The sequence below is a fragment of the Haliotis rubra genome, unplaced genomic scaffold (assembly GCF_003918875.1).
Source record: "Haliotis rubra isolate DU_JTF1 unplaced genomic scaffold, ASM391887v1 Scf1485, whole genome shotgun sequence".
NCBI classification, from domain to species: Eukaryota; Metazoa; Mollusca; class Gastropoda; order Lepetellida; family Haliotidae; genus Haliotis; species Haliotis rubra.
The window spans coordinates 112,724-126,742 of record NW_025765431.1 but is presented as its reverse complement, the minus strand read 5'-3'; the positions used below and the strand labels follow the sequence as shown (position 1 = coordinate 126,742).

Genomic DNA, 14,019 nt, shown 5'->3' with positions numbered 1-14,019 from the left:
TAATCCAACATACATTTTACCAGTCGCAACTACTGCCAAATAGCTGGAATATTGCTGAGTGCGGTGTTAAACAACAAACCAATCAAAATCGCAGTGCTGAATTCCCTTTGTTGAACAGACCCCTACACTTGTTTATGAACTGACTGACTGACTGACTTTGGTTTTTACGCCGCTTTTAGCAATATTCCAGCAATATCACGGCGGGGGACACCAGAAATGGGCTTCACACATTGTGCCCATGTCGGGATTCGAACCCGGGTCATCGCCGTGACGAGCCAACGCTTTAACCATTAGGCTACCCCACCACCCCTTTTTGTTAACAGGTAGATGTTCTAATGACATAAACTAAGTTTTGGTATGGATGTTTTTGCCCCAACTCTCAACAAAGTGCTGACAACACGATGATACAGTAAGAGGTATTGCCATCGTCGTGATCAGCTGATCTTGCATGTGCTGAAAACATTCAGCTAAATGAAATAAATCCAAGATACTTGTAGCGTGGTCAGTTAAAAAATGTCAAACAACATGAAGCATCTCAACATATTTCTTAGTAATACGAGGTTACGGAAGTAGTCGTTACATCTTCATGTGATATGCAATCGTCATTCTTGATAGAATCATTCGTACCAGACCCATTCAAACTATCATTCCCTTTTCCGCCTAAACGTATTGCTACAAACTGTTACAATGAAGTAACGGATGTGTTACAGTGTTGTCGACTGTTCCACATGTTACTACTAAGCACTGCTTTCGGAAACTGTGTTGTAACTTACGTCAGATCGTGTCACTGTTGGGGAGGGATCGGCGAAATGGTTGACACCTTAAACAAACGCCCGAAAGGTGAAATAGAAGAACCACAGTCACGTTGACACAAACGGATCCTCAATCAGCGCCCTCTCGCCTATGTGCAGAGTCCAACAAGAGTTACCCGCCCTCCCTTTGACAAAAGACACCATTCATATAATCATCAACGATGCGTTTGACTTGTTTGGAGAACCAAGAGGGTTGTTTATTGAACATTCTATTATCTATATATTTTATTTACAGATACCATAAACTGGAAACGCTAACATCATCCTTACAAAACTACGTTACATGTGTAGTCAGTTGAATTATGATCTATTCTGTGTTGGTATAAAACATAACCCAAGTTGTCCTTGTGGAAATGTTTGTGAAAATTCTTATCATTACCTGTTTGAGCGTTAATTATATATACTGCACAGAAAACTGCCATCCTGATGAATTTACGCAGTGTTACCAATATGAATATAAATTATGAGTTACTATTACATGGCAATGCAGATCTGACTGTTCGCATAAATCAAAACATATTTAAAATTGTTCAGACATATACTAGTATTTCACAGCCAAAATGATTCTTTTAATTCTTGAAATTGTTCCACTGTTTCCCATCTTTCTGTTCTTTTCTGTCCATCTTGTATAAAGAATGTAAATAGGATTTAAATATGTAAATACCGAGGAGAGGGTGTTCTAAGTCGTTTAAGTTGTACCAATCATTTTCTCATGAATGAAATATGTTTAAAACAAAATCAAAACTGGACAATTGGTGTCATCATAATTGGAATATATAAACTTTGTAATTTGTCTTTACGTAACTCATGAGCCAACACTGTCATTATGAATCTCAGGTGAGCTGTTTTATTAATATATTTTAAATGGGTTTTATAACAGACACATCATCAGTGGCATGTTTTCCTGTATAAAACAGAATCATTACACACTGATGCTTTACGAATAAAGCAAATCTATAATAAAAGTCTGGTGTACGGATTTGTTGGGGAAATATTAAAAATATGTATATAATATGACTCTTTATTGTTTGTTTTATATGACAGCGACCTGTGAGTGATCGCGACGGAACCAGACAATCCAGTCACCGATACTGTGAGCAGTGACCAACGTCATCATGATACGATGCCACGGAAATAACCACGTCAGCGAGCGTGGCCACCCAATCCACTAAGTCGTCTGTCAGCATTGGTTGCTGGCTACAGAATTTGAACAGTTATGCAGGACACGTGTACTGTTTGTATGAGTTAACAAGTCCTACTTTAATTAAGTATTCTGAGCCAACAGATACACTTACACAGATACCAGGAATTTTCAATGGGGGTGGGGTGGGTTCGAACCCCTTGAACCCCCCTTGGATCCTCCAACGAGTTGTAGTTGTAAAGATACAAACTGTAAAATAAATGTATTCTCAATGCATGAATTGTTGATAAATGTGGAAATAATGACATACATTATATTCCTATTACTGTATTGTTTGAGAGCAGAATTGAAGTTCTACTTAATGATTTGTAGTCATTATGAGTTCTTTGGAAAAAAAACAAGAAGTCATAATATATAATATTAATGTTAAAAGTTGCAGCTCTAAGGCAAGTTAAATTAAAGGAGAATACGAGTGAATTGCAATAATTTGCTGGGTGAAAGATAAAGTCATCAGAAACATATTCCCAAATTTTCAATTAAAAATTATGTATAATTATGTTTTACTCGCGAAAACAGTTTCTGTAAATCTCAGCTTCGGCCATTATGCATATTTCGCTGGAACCCACGTGACCTTTCCGCTCGTGACGTCAAATGTGCCTGGAGTCCGCCATATTGCCAAAGACCAAGCGCTACAGAAGTCCAAATCGTGTTGTTTCTGTCGTTTTTGTAAATGGTACGATGGTGTATTCTGTTGCCTGGCGGAAATACGAGTACGTTTTTTGTGTTTTTATTGCTATTTTACAAACTTTTTGTTCAATTTTAATTACGGAATGTGACTTTTAGAATTTCCTTTACAATATATCAAAAGTTTTGTTTTCGTTCGGATTCTCCTTTAAGGGTTCCATATACAAATACTATGTCGCATATTAGAGAACCAGAAGACCCCTTAATTTTTATAACATGATTTATGTAATTATTCTTAGTAGTAGTAGTAGTAGTAGTAGTTATGTTTGTTTGTGTGTTTTTTAAGGAGACAGCAGGCGTTTTCTAGCTATGTGACGGCGAATGATCGAGTCTCGGCCAGACAATCCAGTGCTTAACATAATGAGCATCAATCAGCGCAGTTGGGATACGACGCCACGTACGTCAGCCAAGTCTCCGAGCCTGACCACCCGATCACGGATCTCCACGGTTTAGCGGTAGTAGCTGTTGTAGTAATAGTAGTAGTAGTAGTAGTTGCTGTTGGTGTGGTAGTAGTAGTAGTTGATGTTGTTGTAGCTGTTGCAACACTAGTAGTAGTATGAGGATAAAGAGACAGCAATAGTAAGAACACAAAATTGAAGAGGGTTCGATTGGCGCTGGGTGTTACGTCCCTTTATCTAGTCGCCATAATCAACGAAGCGCACATAAAATACTTATCATGCATCCATGCTTCGCAAATTGAGTTCCAGACGATTTAGAAGACTGATAACAAAGGCACTGTGTTTAATCCTAAGATGGTTTACTATACTTGAAATACAATTGTCCTCACAGTATGGACTCACAGAAGGGACGAGGAACACTCTCTGTTCATACTTAAAGAAAGTTTAAAGATCGCTTCATTACACACGTGGACCGCCTCCGTAGTGTAGTGATTAGAGCGTCCGCCCGGAGAGCGGAAGGTCGCGGGTTCGATCCCCGACTGCGTCATACCAAAAGACGTTAAAATATGGTACTTGTTGGTCCCTGCCTGGCGCTCGGCATTAATGGGTACAACAAGAACTGGTCGGCTCGGAGTCAGTATAATGTGTCTGAGTGGGGTATTCATGCTTCACTGCGGTATGGTATCTCATTGACCTAGCACTATAAAACCAGCTTAAGTCTGGGCTAGTACAAGCAGCCGCACATACACATACACACGCATGCACGTCGTCATATGAGCGAAATATTCTCAAGCACGACGTAAAACCCAATTTCACCTCACCTCATTACACACGTACACGGCGGCGGGCCTGTAAATAATCGAGTCGGTTCCACACAGCCAAGGTATTGATATTATATGCTGTCATGATACACTGACACGCAATAGCAACGTTGCCGATACTGACCAATTGGAAGCCCCACACATCAGCCAAGTCGCCCCTTTCCACCAGGGGCGGTGGGGTAGCCCAGTGGTAAAGCGTCCGCTCGCCTCGCCGAAGACCCGGATTCGAATCCCCACATGGGTACAAAGTTCCCACGGATCCATCTGCTATCGACCAACATAAGTTGATGGGGACCAGTCCTGTTCCTGAAACCTGACATATTCATCCAGTCGTGGCTAACGACCATCAAGTCTTATCTCTGAAATCTCATGGATCCATCCAATCGTGGATAACGACCAACACAGGTTGTTGGGGACCAGTCCTATTCCTGAAACCTGACATATCCATCACGTCGTGGCTAACGACCAACAAGTCTTATCTCTGAAATCTCACGGATCCACCCAGTCGTGGCTAACGACAAACACGGGTTGTTGGGAACCAGCCCTTTCCAAGAAACCTCTCGGATCCATGTTTACGCGGCTTACGACCAACACAGGTTGTTGGGAGCCAGCCCTATCCCTATAATCTCACGGATCCATCAATGCGCCTCTAACGACTAGCATAGGTTGCCGAGGTACAGTTATGTGTGGTGATTCGCGATTTTAGATACTTTATAGTGTTGTAACATCTTTGAGATGTATGTTAGAAGTACTGTTGTAAAGATAAGAAAAACCAAGTTCTGTGGATAGTCAACTTCTTTATTGCACTGCATGCGACGTTTCGGTGTAGATACTGATACCGTTATCAAGCAAGTGGGCATCACTTCCATATTTCCGTTTTATATTGATCACCTTCATTGCTGATTGATACGTACAAACCCAACAATCTAAATATAATTATCACAGAGGCGTGACCGTCAATACAAAGGCTTGATCGACAGACAGGCAGACATTCAGACAGAAATGGTATTTTTAATTTTCATAAAAGCTACATTACAATACAACTGAGTTCACGTTGTTTCAAAAACTGACATTTAGACATGATTTGGCGTACAAAACTAATACATTTGACTCAAAACAATAAAAATTAACAGAGAAAATCCCTTATTGACTCAAACACGGAACGTACTGGAAAAGACCACCTGGAGGGTAATATATTAGCAGAATAAATCAATTCCTTCCTACGATATTTGATGAAATCATATTACTTAGCACAGTGCCTACAAAGCAAGGATGATAGTGGGCATCGAATTGAGGAATAAATCTAACAATCAGCGAATCCGTACACAGTAGTGGGCCGATAGTCCTTCGTGTGAGTGAGCCCATGATGGGTTTCCGCCGCTTTTAGCAATATTCCAACAATATTACGGCGGGGGACACCAGAAAAAACTACTGAATACAGCCAAATAACAGTATGACGCCTGTATCCATCTATCGGGCATATCTACAATTCCTATAACTACTGGCTGGGTGTTTGGATCCCTCCGTCCATTAGATGGGACTCTAGAATCAGTATCAACAGGTCAAGTATCATGGCAGAGGACACCAGAAAGAACTATTGAATACAGCAAAATAACAGTATGACGCCTGTATCCATCTATCGGGCATATCTACAATTCCTATAACTACTGGCTGGGTGTTTGGATCCCTACGTCCATTAGATGGGTCTCTGGAATCAGTATCGACCGGTCAAGTATCATGGCGGGGGACACCAGAAATGGGCTTCACACATTGTACCCATGGTGGGAACAAAACCCGTGACAAGCGAACGCTTGAACCACTAAACCGCTTACCCTCCGGAACAATAGTGTTTCAAAGTCCGATACAAAAGCGTATTTAATAGAACAGGGCTTAAAAAATATCTCTTTTCCCCACTATTGATAGATTTCATTCCACATATGGTAATCGCTCTTTAATAACACTGAGTTTCAAACACAGAATTCGCAAAATCGCGTTGAAATAATTAACATCTGTTCCACAATAAGGGACAGGAATGAAAAGAATTTACTGACCGGTAAATCTACTTCCTGTACTGTCCTTTTAGCAGATAAATACATTTTGTCAAGACGACCATATGTCGTTACATTTCCTATGGCCATTTCCTTTCGTCACAAAAGCCAGTCACGATTGCCCCCGACCTCCGTATAATATTATATACATTCTCACATCCATACACCCATCATTTCAGCTTGGTACATCATCTGACATACATACCCGTTAAACCTGGAACTACAAGTCGGTTTATGGACATCCCGAGCATATGATTCGAATAGTGATAAAAGCATTTTGTTTCGAAATGAACTTGTAACCCAATGACATTCGACACGATGAAATACGAATAAGGTATTCAGTTCTTTGTTAAAACCGAAGATGTCCATGTCAACATCTTACGACGAAGTACCCGTGAAGATCCGGGTTAGAATATTGATCTTCAGTAACCCATGCTTGTCGTAAGAGGCGACTAACGGGATCGGGAGGTCAAGCTCGCTGACTTGGTTGACACATGTCATCAGTTTCCAATTGCGTAGATCGATGCTCATGCTGTTGGTCACTGGATTGTCTGGACCAGACTCCATTATCTACAGACCGCCGCCATATAGCTGGAATATTGTTGAGTGCGGCGTAAAACTAAACTCACTCACTCACTCTTACGACGAAGTAAAAGTAAACGTAAACGTACAAAGACTTTCTACGTTTGTCGGATATATCTGTAATACCTGCAGTTACATGTTCCTGATGATGTTTTTATTTATATAAATATACAAAACATAATCTCCTTTATATTTCCACTCCACAACTGGTCTTCAGAAACTTGTGCTTGTTGTTAGAGCTGGCAAACAGTGTTCTGTTTGTTGCTTAACGCAGCACACAGCAATATCCTTCAGCAACCCATGCTTGTCGGGTCGGATAGTCAGGCTCGCTGACTTGGTTGATACATATCATCGTATGCCAATTGCACAGACCGATGCTCATGCTGGTGATCACTCGATTGTTTGGTTCAGACTTGATTATTTACACACCGCCACCTTATAGCTGGAATATTGTCTAGTACGACATTAAACAACAAACAAACTGGGAATTAGTTCAATGAATGAATTGTTTCCATGCGAGATCTCAAGCCTATTTGGAAATACCTTTAGTCATTATTAATGTGATAACAGACACGGCCACGAGGAGAACCAATTAAGGTTGTAAATGCCATAATATTTACTCTTCAAAAAGAGTAGGGGAACTTCATTTCTAATTTACGGTTGACAAAAATGGGAGATATATCGTAGTCAATTCAATGTTGATATGATAATAATGAATGTTTTGAGAGTACATCCCCTCTTGCACTTCCTTATGACCATAGTTGTTTGTACAGTCTTTTAAAGGTTGGTTAACGCTTATACTTCCTAACCAAATTCAAAGCGCAGGTTCCCCTACTTTTTGTAAGAGTATATGTTGCTGCGGCACAACTGACGGTTAATATATACATGATTACAGCACGATTATGCAAACGAGATAAACCCAACAATGTACAAAAATGAAACAGTTTAAAAGCAATAATTCTAAGAGATATTACGTTGTCGAACAGAGGGTTATAATGTCGCTCTGTGAAACGACTACCACCAAGCAGGTGATGTAACTTAGATGTCGAACACGTCATCAGTCGAATGACGTTCTCAGTGTCACTTCGCATGTGGTTGTATCAAAGTTCCTGGTTTCACCTTCACATGTCTGTTGAGCTCCTGAGTGCCGGACACTATGCCATACGGTCGTAAGTGGTAGATGTAAAACTCCAGAAAGTACATCTCCTGTGGGGATATGTAGTGGAAGGAGATGGCGTAGTCGGAAACACTGTCTGCGCCCTGAAATAGATGTTTTCCGTGAGACCTTTACGTTATGCTAACGAATACTCCGATGTCGATTTCATTTTGTAAATAGGAGTTACGAACTGTCCTACTTCTAAGTGAGTGAGTGAGTTTAGTTTTACGCCGCACTCAGCAATAGCCCAGGTATATAGCGGCGGTCTGTAAATAATCGTGTCTGGACCAGACAATCCAGTGATTAACAACATGAGCATCGATCTGCGCAATTGGAAAACGATGACATGTGTCAACCAAGTCAGCGAGCCTGACCACCAAATCCCGTTAGTCGCCTCTTACGACAAGCATGGGTTACTGAAGATCAATATTCAAACCCGGATCTTCACGGGTCGTTCTACTTCTGGGTATTTGATGGTTCATACTCGTTATAACATTAATATCATATCTGATTTTCATAAATTGGGTTGATATATGATCACAATGGACTGGTGGATATACAAGAGCGAACGATACACCTGACCAACTGCTACACAGGCTTTGTCAGATTTTAAATCAGACAGATACAAGTTTCAAAAGGATAAATAGAATATTCTGTGTTTGTCGTACCTTCTTGGCACCATTTGCATCGTATTGGTAATACCATTTTGGGTAGCCTCCCTCCAAGTGTATCTCAGGAGTAAAACAGTGGAATCTGCTCCTCCCGAGGGCGTCTGTTGTGTTGACCGTTCTCACCCCCAGGTTCTCCATACATATGCCAAAGTCTAGATCCTCTGAACCACCATCAGGATGGCACAGTTTGGGATCGTGTCCCTTCTCCCCATATCGCCTCAGTGCCTCCTTACTCAGCACATACCTCCCTCCGCCGCTATTGAACCCTTGTTTGACTTTTGCCTTAAAATGATGGCCAAAAAACACAGGTTCGGATTTGTTTTGGGACGTCAGAAAGTATCGGAGATTTTCTAAAATAACATATGTATCATCGTCAGCCTTCATGAACCAGTCAGCATCATCAAAGTGGTTTTCGTAGATGTAGCGGAAAGCATGCATCGTTTTGGCCGTCAGATGCCTTCGGCCTTCCGACACGTTTAATCCGATTGTAGGGAACTTTGGATCTGCCACAGAGCTCATGAAGAGGACTTTGTTGCAGCGCCTACTCCACGTGTCACGAACTACACGTGTTTTAACATCCAGGTTCTTTGGTGTCGTCATAATCCAGCAGAGTACCCGCTCCTTCTGATATAGAGCCTTGGATATGGCATCAGTGTCTGTTTTAATAAAGCAGGAATCAGTTACATCGACAGGGTTTGAATTATTGCAACTATGCAAAGACGAGGGGAAGGAATTAGAGAGAAGCTTGAAACGTGTGAATGGAGTGGAGTGAAAAGGTTTTACGCCACACGTAGCGATATTATGGCAACACTACTATGGTGAGGCTAGAAATTGGTTTCTCACATAGTGAAATTGGGGGACAAATTTTGCATAGAGAGTGAACGTAGAAGTAAAACATAAGGTCTCGTCATATATCTAAGACGAAAAGGGTCACCACATTTTAGATGTACCAGATTTTAGTGTTACCAGATCCAGAAACAAATGGCGTCCTGCACGTGTTCACATGCTTACGTCTCCTGTCAGACATTACATCAATTGAACCAACGCCCGGAATGAGTTGATCAAAACTATTATGAAAAAGTAATGATAGTTATATAGGTATCTTTTTAAATAGGCGATCACCGTGACATCAGAAATAGCTTCCTGTTAAGTCACGGAGAAACATGAAGGTACATGTAAACACTTTTACATTGAAACGAAAACAAAAAAGATATTTGCAAAAAATGCAGTCCCCTAACGTTAGGTTGCCACCTATAATAATCGTTACATGTTTAGAAAGTGTCAAATGCAACTTTTACGAGAAGTTTTCTGTAGATTATATTCAAAGTATTATTACATAAAATTACATGTTTCCCATGTGTCCTGTAATGTGGTCTTCTAAACAAACACAGCGGGTATAATATTCTGTTGAATAATTTGTTATCTTGATTGAATTGAACAATATGCAGGAAACATGCCTTCCCATCATCTTCATGTCGATCCCACATATGTACAAATGACTGTCTTCTTAAGGTTATGGCAGAGGTTTGGATTCAACTAATTTGCTTAATCTCTATAGTAAGCACTGACCGTTTTTCTAACTTCCGCCATTGTGACTGCAATGAAGATTGGGTTGAAAAACTGTGTTGGTGGAAAATCAAGGTGGCACAATATGAAGTTTTGTAATTCACTGTGCACAGTTACATCCCTTTGCCGTGTTAGGATTAGTTGGTCTTTAGCAATCAAATTCTTGGTGTGTCAGCTGTTTTGTGACTTCATGGAATTAATAAAGTGGTAAATATACTTGGCCTGCGTTGTTTCAGGGTTTCATTCATAGCATATACATAGCGCGCAGTTATTGAATTGAAACATATTTTATCCATTCAAGAAAAGTATTGGGAACAAGTTATTCAACTTAGAAAAGCCCTCTCCTAATAATTACACAATTCATCTTACAACAATGTACATAAGTGGCAGACATAGGCTAGGATATGTACAACAGATGATGAGAAAAAGTTTTGTTTGAGAAATATAGATATGTACATATCTGAAATCATTCTGGTTTTCAATCATTGAGAGACATGCATTGCCATGTATGATGAGATTAATACCAATTAGTGTTCTATTGTTAGCAATATTTTATAAAGATTTTTACAGTTTATGTCTTTAAATAGCATACAACGGACATTCAAGGAAGTAATGAAAAACATTCTTACATCCATGGTCACATTGACATGATGCCTCATTGTTTTACATTTATTCTAAATAAATCATAATTAAGTGTACTCGTCATATATCTTAATCTAATGTGCAAAACATTTAACTTCCTTATTCCATATGAGTGAGTGAGTGAGTTATTATTTAACGTCACATCGGCAATATTTCAGCCATATCATGACGAGAACACTTGACACTGAAATAGAATATTTAGAGAGATTATTCCAAATGAATAATATATAGGTGCACATCTTTCTTTCAAGCGGATATAAGATTTAAATCATGCTCTCAGTAAATTAGCTAAGAGCCTGTTCACAGTGGTTTGAAACAGACCTACTCACTGATTGAAAGACTTTAATGCCAACTAAAACTAACCTTTATGAAGATGCAAATCCTCAAATTTGATATTTCCAGACATGTATTGTCCCAATGACTCCTGGAATTCTTTGCGGGAGTCCTTCGATAAATTCAGCACCTCCCGTGAATGAACATCTTGTGAACTGACAGTGTTCACTATTGGCTCAAAGCGGTATTGTTGGTTGTGAAAGTACCCAACAAAAATAGTCGTCAAAGTCAAGCAAACAATCACAGCCGCAGATAATTTTGCAACAGAACGGAACGTGGCCATTCCAAAAGTTGTGTTACTGGTGAAGTGTCGATATTTCAATCTTTCAGACAGCCTGTAGATCTGTGGCACCTGCCGGTTGATCCTCGGTTGCCACGGTATCGGTATCGCCTTTTAACCCCAAACAAAAAAAAGTAATCAAAGTGAACCGCCGATCGTTGAAACAGACTGAAATACAACAACAGATTTATCAAATGTGATACAAGATACACTGAAAACAGTAACTTAATTGAAACAAATTATTCAGTTGCATGTATTGAAAAATGAAATGAAATTTCCCCCACTGTTATTTTCCTTAATGACCAAGTTCCTTCTATTAGTACATCTCAATAACACACGTTTCAAAATGCCCAAATGACATACCTTACAACAAATGTGTCCGAATCAAAAAAATTGTCTTCTTTGAGAGTACGTATACCTCAGCATGTAGCAGATGTACGGCGCAAACCATCTTGTATTTAAAGGCAACACAATGTGTGTCACCAATATCAACGGTTATATCATGTTAGTATAGGCATTCCAGACGTCCTAGATGCAATAGAAATAGGATTATAGAAAATTGCATTCGTATATATATATTGGCAGACCTCGTCCAGATGAACACCGCCAGGCCGGCAGTCGTCAAATGCATTGTTCCAATAGAAATTATGAAGTCACCAGCTGTGATCAGCACAAATGTAGGTAAAGCTTCTGCTTGCCCAGATCTATATACGTGTCCTGCAAACGGCACAGTGACCAATAACCAGCGCTATAACTAATTGTAAGACACTGAAGCTACATGTAATGGATTGGTATGGTTAGAAAGATTCACTGTTTCCCAAACCCGTGAAGATCCGGGACAGAATTGACCTTCAGTAACTCATGCTTGTCGTAGGAGGTGACTAACGGGATCGGGTGGTCAGGCTCGCTGACTTGTTTGACACATGTGATCGTATCCAAATTGCGTAGATCGATGCTTATGCTGCTCATCACTGGATTGTCTGGTCCAGACTCGATTATTTACAGACCGCCGCAATATAGCTGGAATATTGCTAAGTGCGGCGTAAAACTAAACCGAGACACTATGGTTACTCTGAATTCCAATTCCCTGTTTCATAAGAAAATGGTGTTTACAAGTTAATTTTAATTTTAAACTTTAATCGTATTACTATATTTTATGGCGAGGTGTAGTCAGCATGGCCTTAACTAAGACGTCACAGACTGACCCTGGTTGATGAGATCATAAATTGATTCAGAAATTCGTCTGGCTCACTGGTAACACCTGTTATGTGTTCTTTGCGCTTATTCAGTGTCGTTATACAACGCACAATGTGATTGATATAATATCAAGTCCGTACCAGACCGCCAAACATCTCTAGCGGCCGAGCCTCGTTTTGAAATTTCTAAGATTTCCAGATTTCCTTTTGTCAGAGCACGCTGTACGACAGAGCACGCTACACGACGTGTTTGCAAGGACTAGAAGGAGCGTAGTGTTGCAATATACAAGCGGTTAGATGTGTCAAATAATACTGATTAATATTTATGTATCAAACTGAATGAGTTGATCTCAAAATTCTGGACTGGATATGGTACTAAGTTGCGCAATAGGACGGAACCCAATCACCAGGAAGCGAGATTGTTGTGTAATCAATGTTTTGACTTGTAGGGTTTTAAATGCATTTCCCTCTTTGTACGAAGAACATTCGCTCTGCATCGTTCGGACCTTACACATGCGAAGTCTGTCGCGTGGTCCTAGAACCTCAACATTTTCTTTTCCAACCAACCCTTTCTCCAGTGCAAAATTAAAAAATGAAGCAAGTCCAGACTCCCACTGGAAATGACCTATTTTTATGTGTACCATAAGCTCCCGGACTTTTCTGGTTTTTTACCAGTGGTGTCGTGCTGTGTGGTCCTGTGCATAGAGTCCAGGGCACTAATCACTTGAAGTTAAGCAACGTTGATCGCGTACAGGACTTCAGTCCTGCCCAACGACGAAGCACACGTGACACATGAGGTCTCACCTTAGGCAAGTAGGTATGTTCATGAATTGCCTCTGTTCATCCAGCAGTGAATGGGTACCCGGTTTGATAAGTCGGTGTCCTCCCAAAAGTTAGACGCGTTAAAACAACAAAGGTTATGGTTGGTTGCACTGAGGTACACTACACTGCTACCTTCGTCATATAAGCCATTTGGGACCGCCTCCGTGGAGTAGTGGTTAGAGCGTCCACCCGGAGAGCGGAAGGTCGCGGGTTCGATCCCCGACCGCGTCATACCAAAAGACGTTAAAATATGGTACTTGTTGGTCCCTGCCTGGCGCTCGGCATTAATGGGTAAAACAAGGACTGGTCGGCTTGGAGTCAGTATAATGTGTCTGAGTGGGGAATTCATATTTCACTGCGGCATGGTATCTCAGTGGGCTAGCATTATAAAATCAGCTTAAGCTAGTACAAGCAGCCGCACATACACCTACACACGCATGATCATTTGGCTACAGAATTTGAACAGTTATGCAGGCAGAGGACACGTGTACTGTGTGTATGAATTAACAAGTCCTACTTTAATTAAGTATTCTGAGCCAACAGATACACTTACACAAATACCAGGAATTTTCAATGGGGGTGGGGTGGGTTCGAACCCCTTGAACCCCCCTTGGATCCTCCAACGAGTTGTAGTTGTAAAGATACAAACTGTAAAATAAATGTATTCTCAATGCATGAATTGTTGATAAATGTGAAAATAATCACATACATTGTATTCCTATTACTGTATTGTTTGAGAGCAGAATTGAAGTTCTACATAAGGGTTTGTAGTCATTATGAGTTCTTTGGAAATAAAACAAGAATGTC

At 40.4% G+C, this 14,019-nt stretch overlaps 2 protein-coding genes across 2 annotated transcripts in view; both read right to left on the bottom strand.

Moving 5' to 3' along the window:
- The window catches only part of LOC124269887, a 40,386-nt gene extending 39,500 nt beyond the window's left edge, over nucleotides 1-886 (bottom strand). Inside the window, exon 1 of the mRNA XM_046704932.1 lies at nucleotides 774-886. The gene's annotated coding sequence lies outside the window, so the exon portion shown is untranslated. The remainder of the gene's footprint in view (nucleotides 1-773) is intronic.
- A 6,740-nt stretch (nucleotides 887-7,626) lies between these two features.
- On the bottom strand, nucleotides 7,627-9,400 carry LOC124269894 (glycoprotein-N-acetylgalactosamine 3-beta-galactosyltransferase 1-B-like). The gene is made up of 3 exons (XM_046704939.1): nucleotides 9,385-9,400; nucleotides 8,371-9,029; nucleotides 7,627-7,806 (listed from the first exon to the last, which is right to left on the bottom strand). Exons 1-3 carry the CDS (start codon nucleotides 9,398-9,400, stop codon nucleotides 7,627-7,629), a joined length of 855 nt encoding a protein of 284 aa, XP_046560895.1.
- Nucleotides 9,401-14,019: the final 4,619 nt, after the last annotated feature.

Coding starts and splice junctions, on each gene's coding strand:
- LOC124269894 (XM_046704939.1), bottom strand. Junction 7,807..8,370: donor ATGCAAATGGTGCCAAGAAG/GTACGACAAACA, acceptor CATCTATTTCAG/GGCGCAGACAGTGTTTCCGA.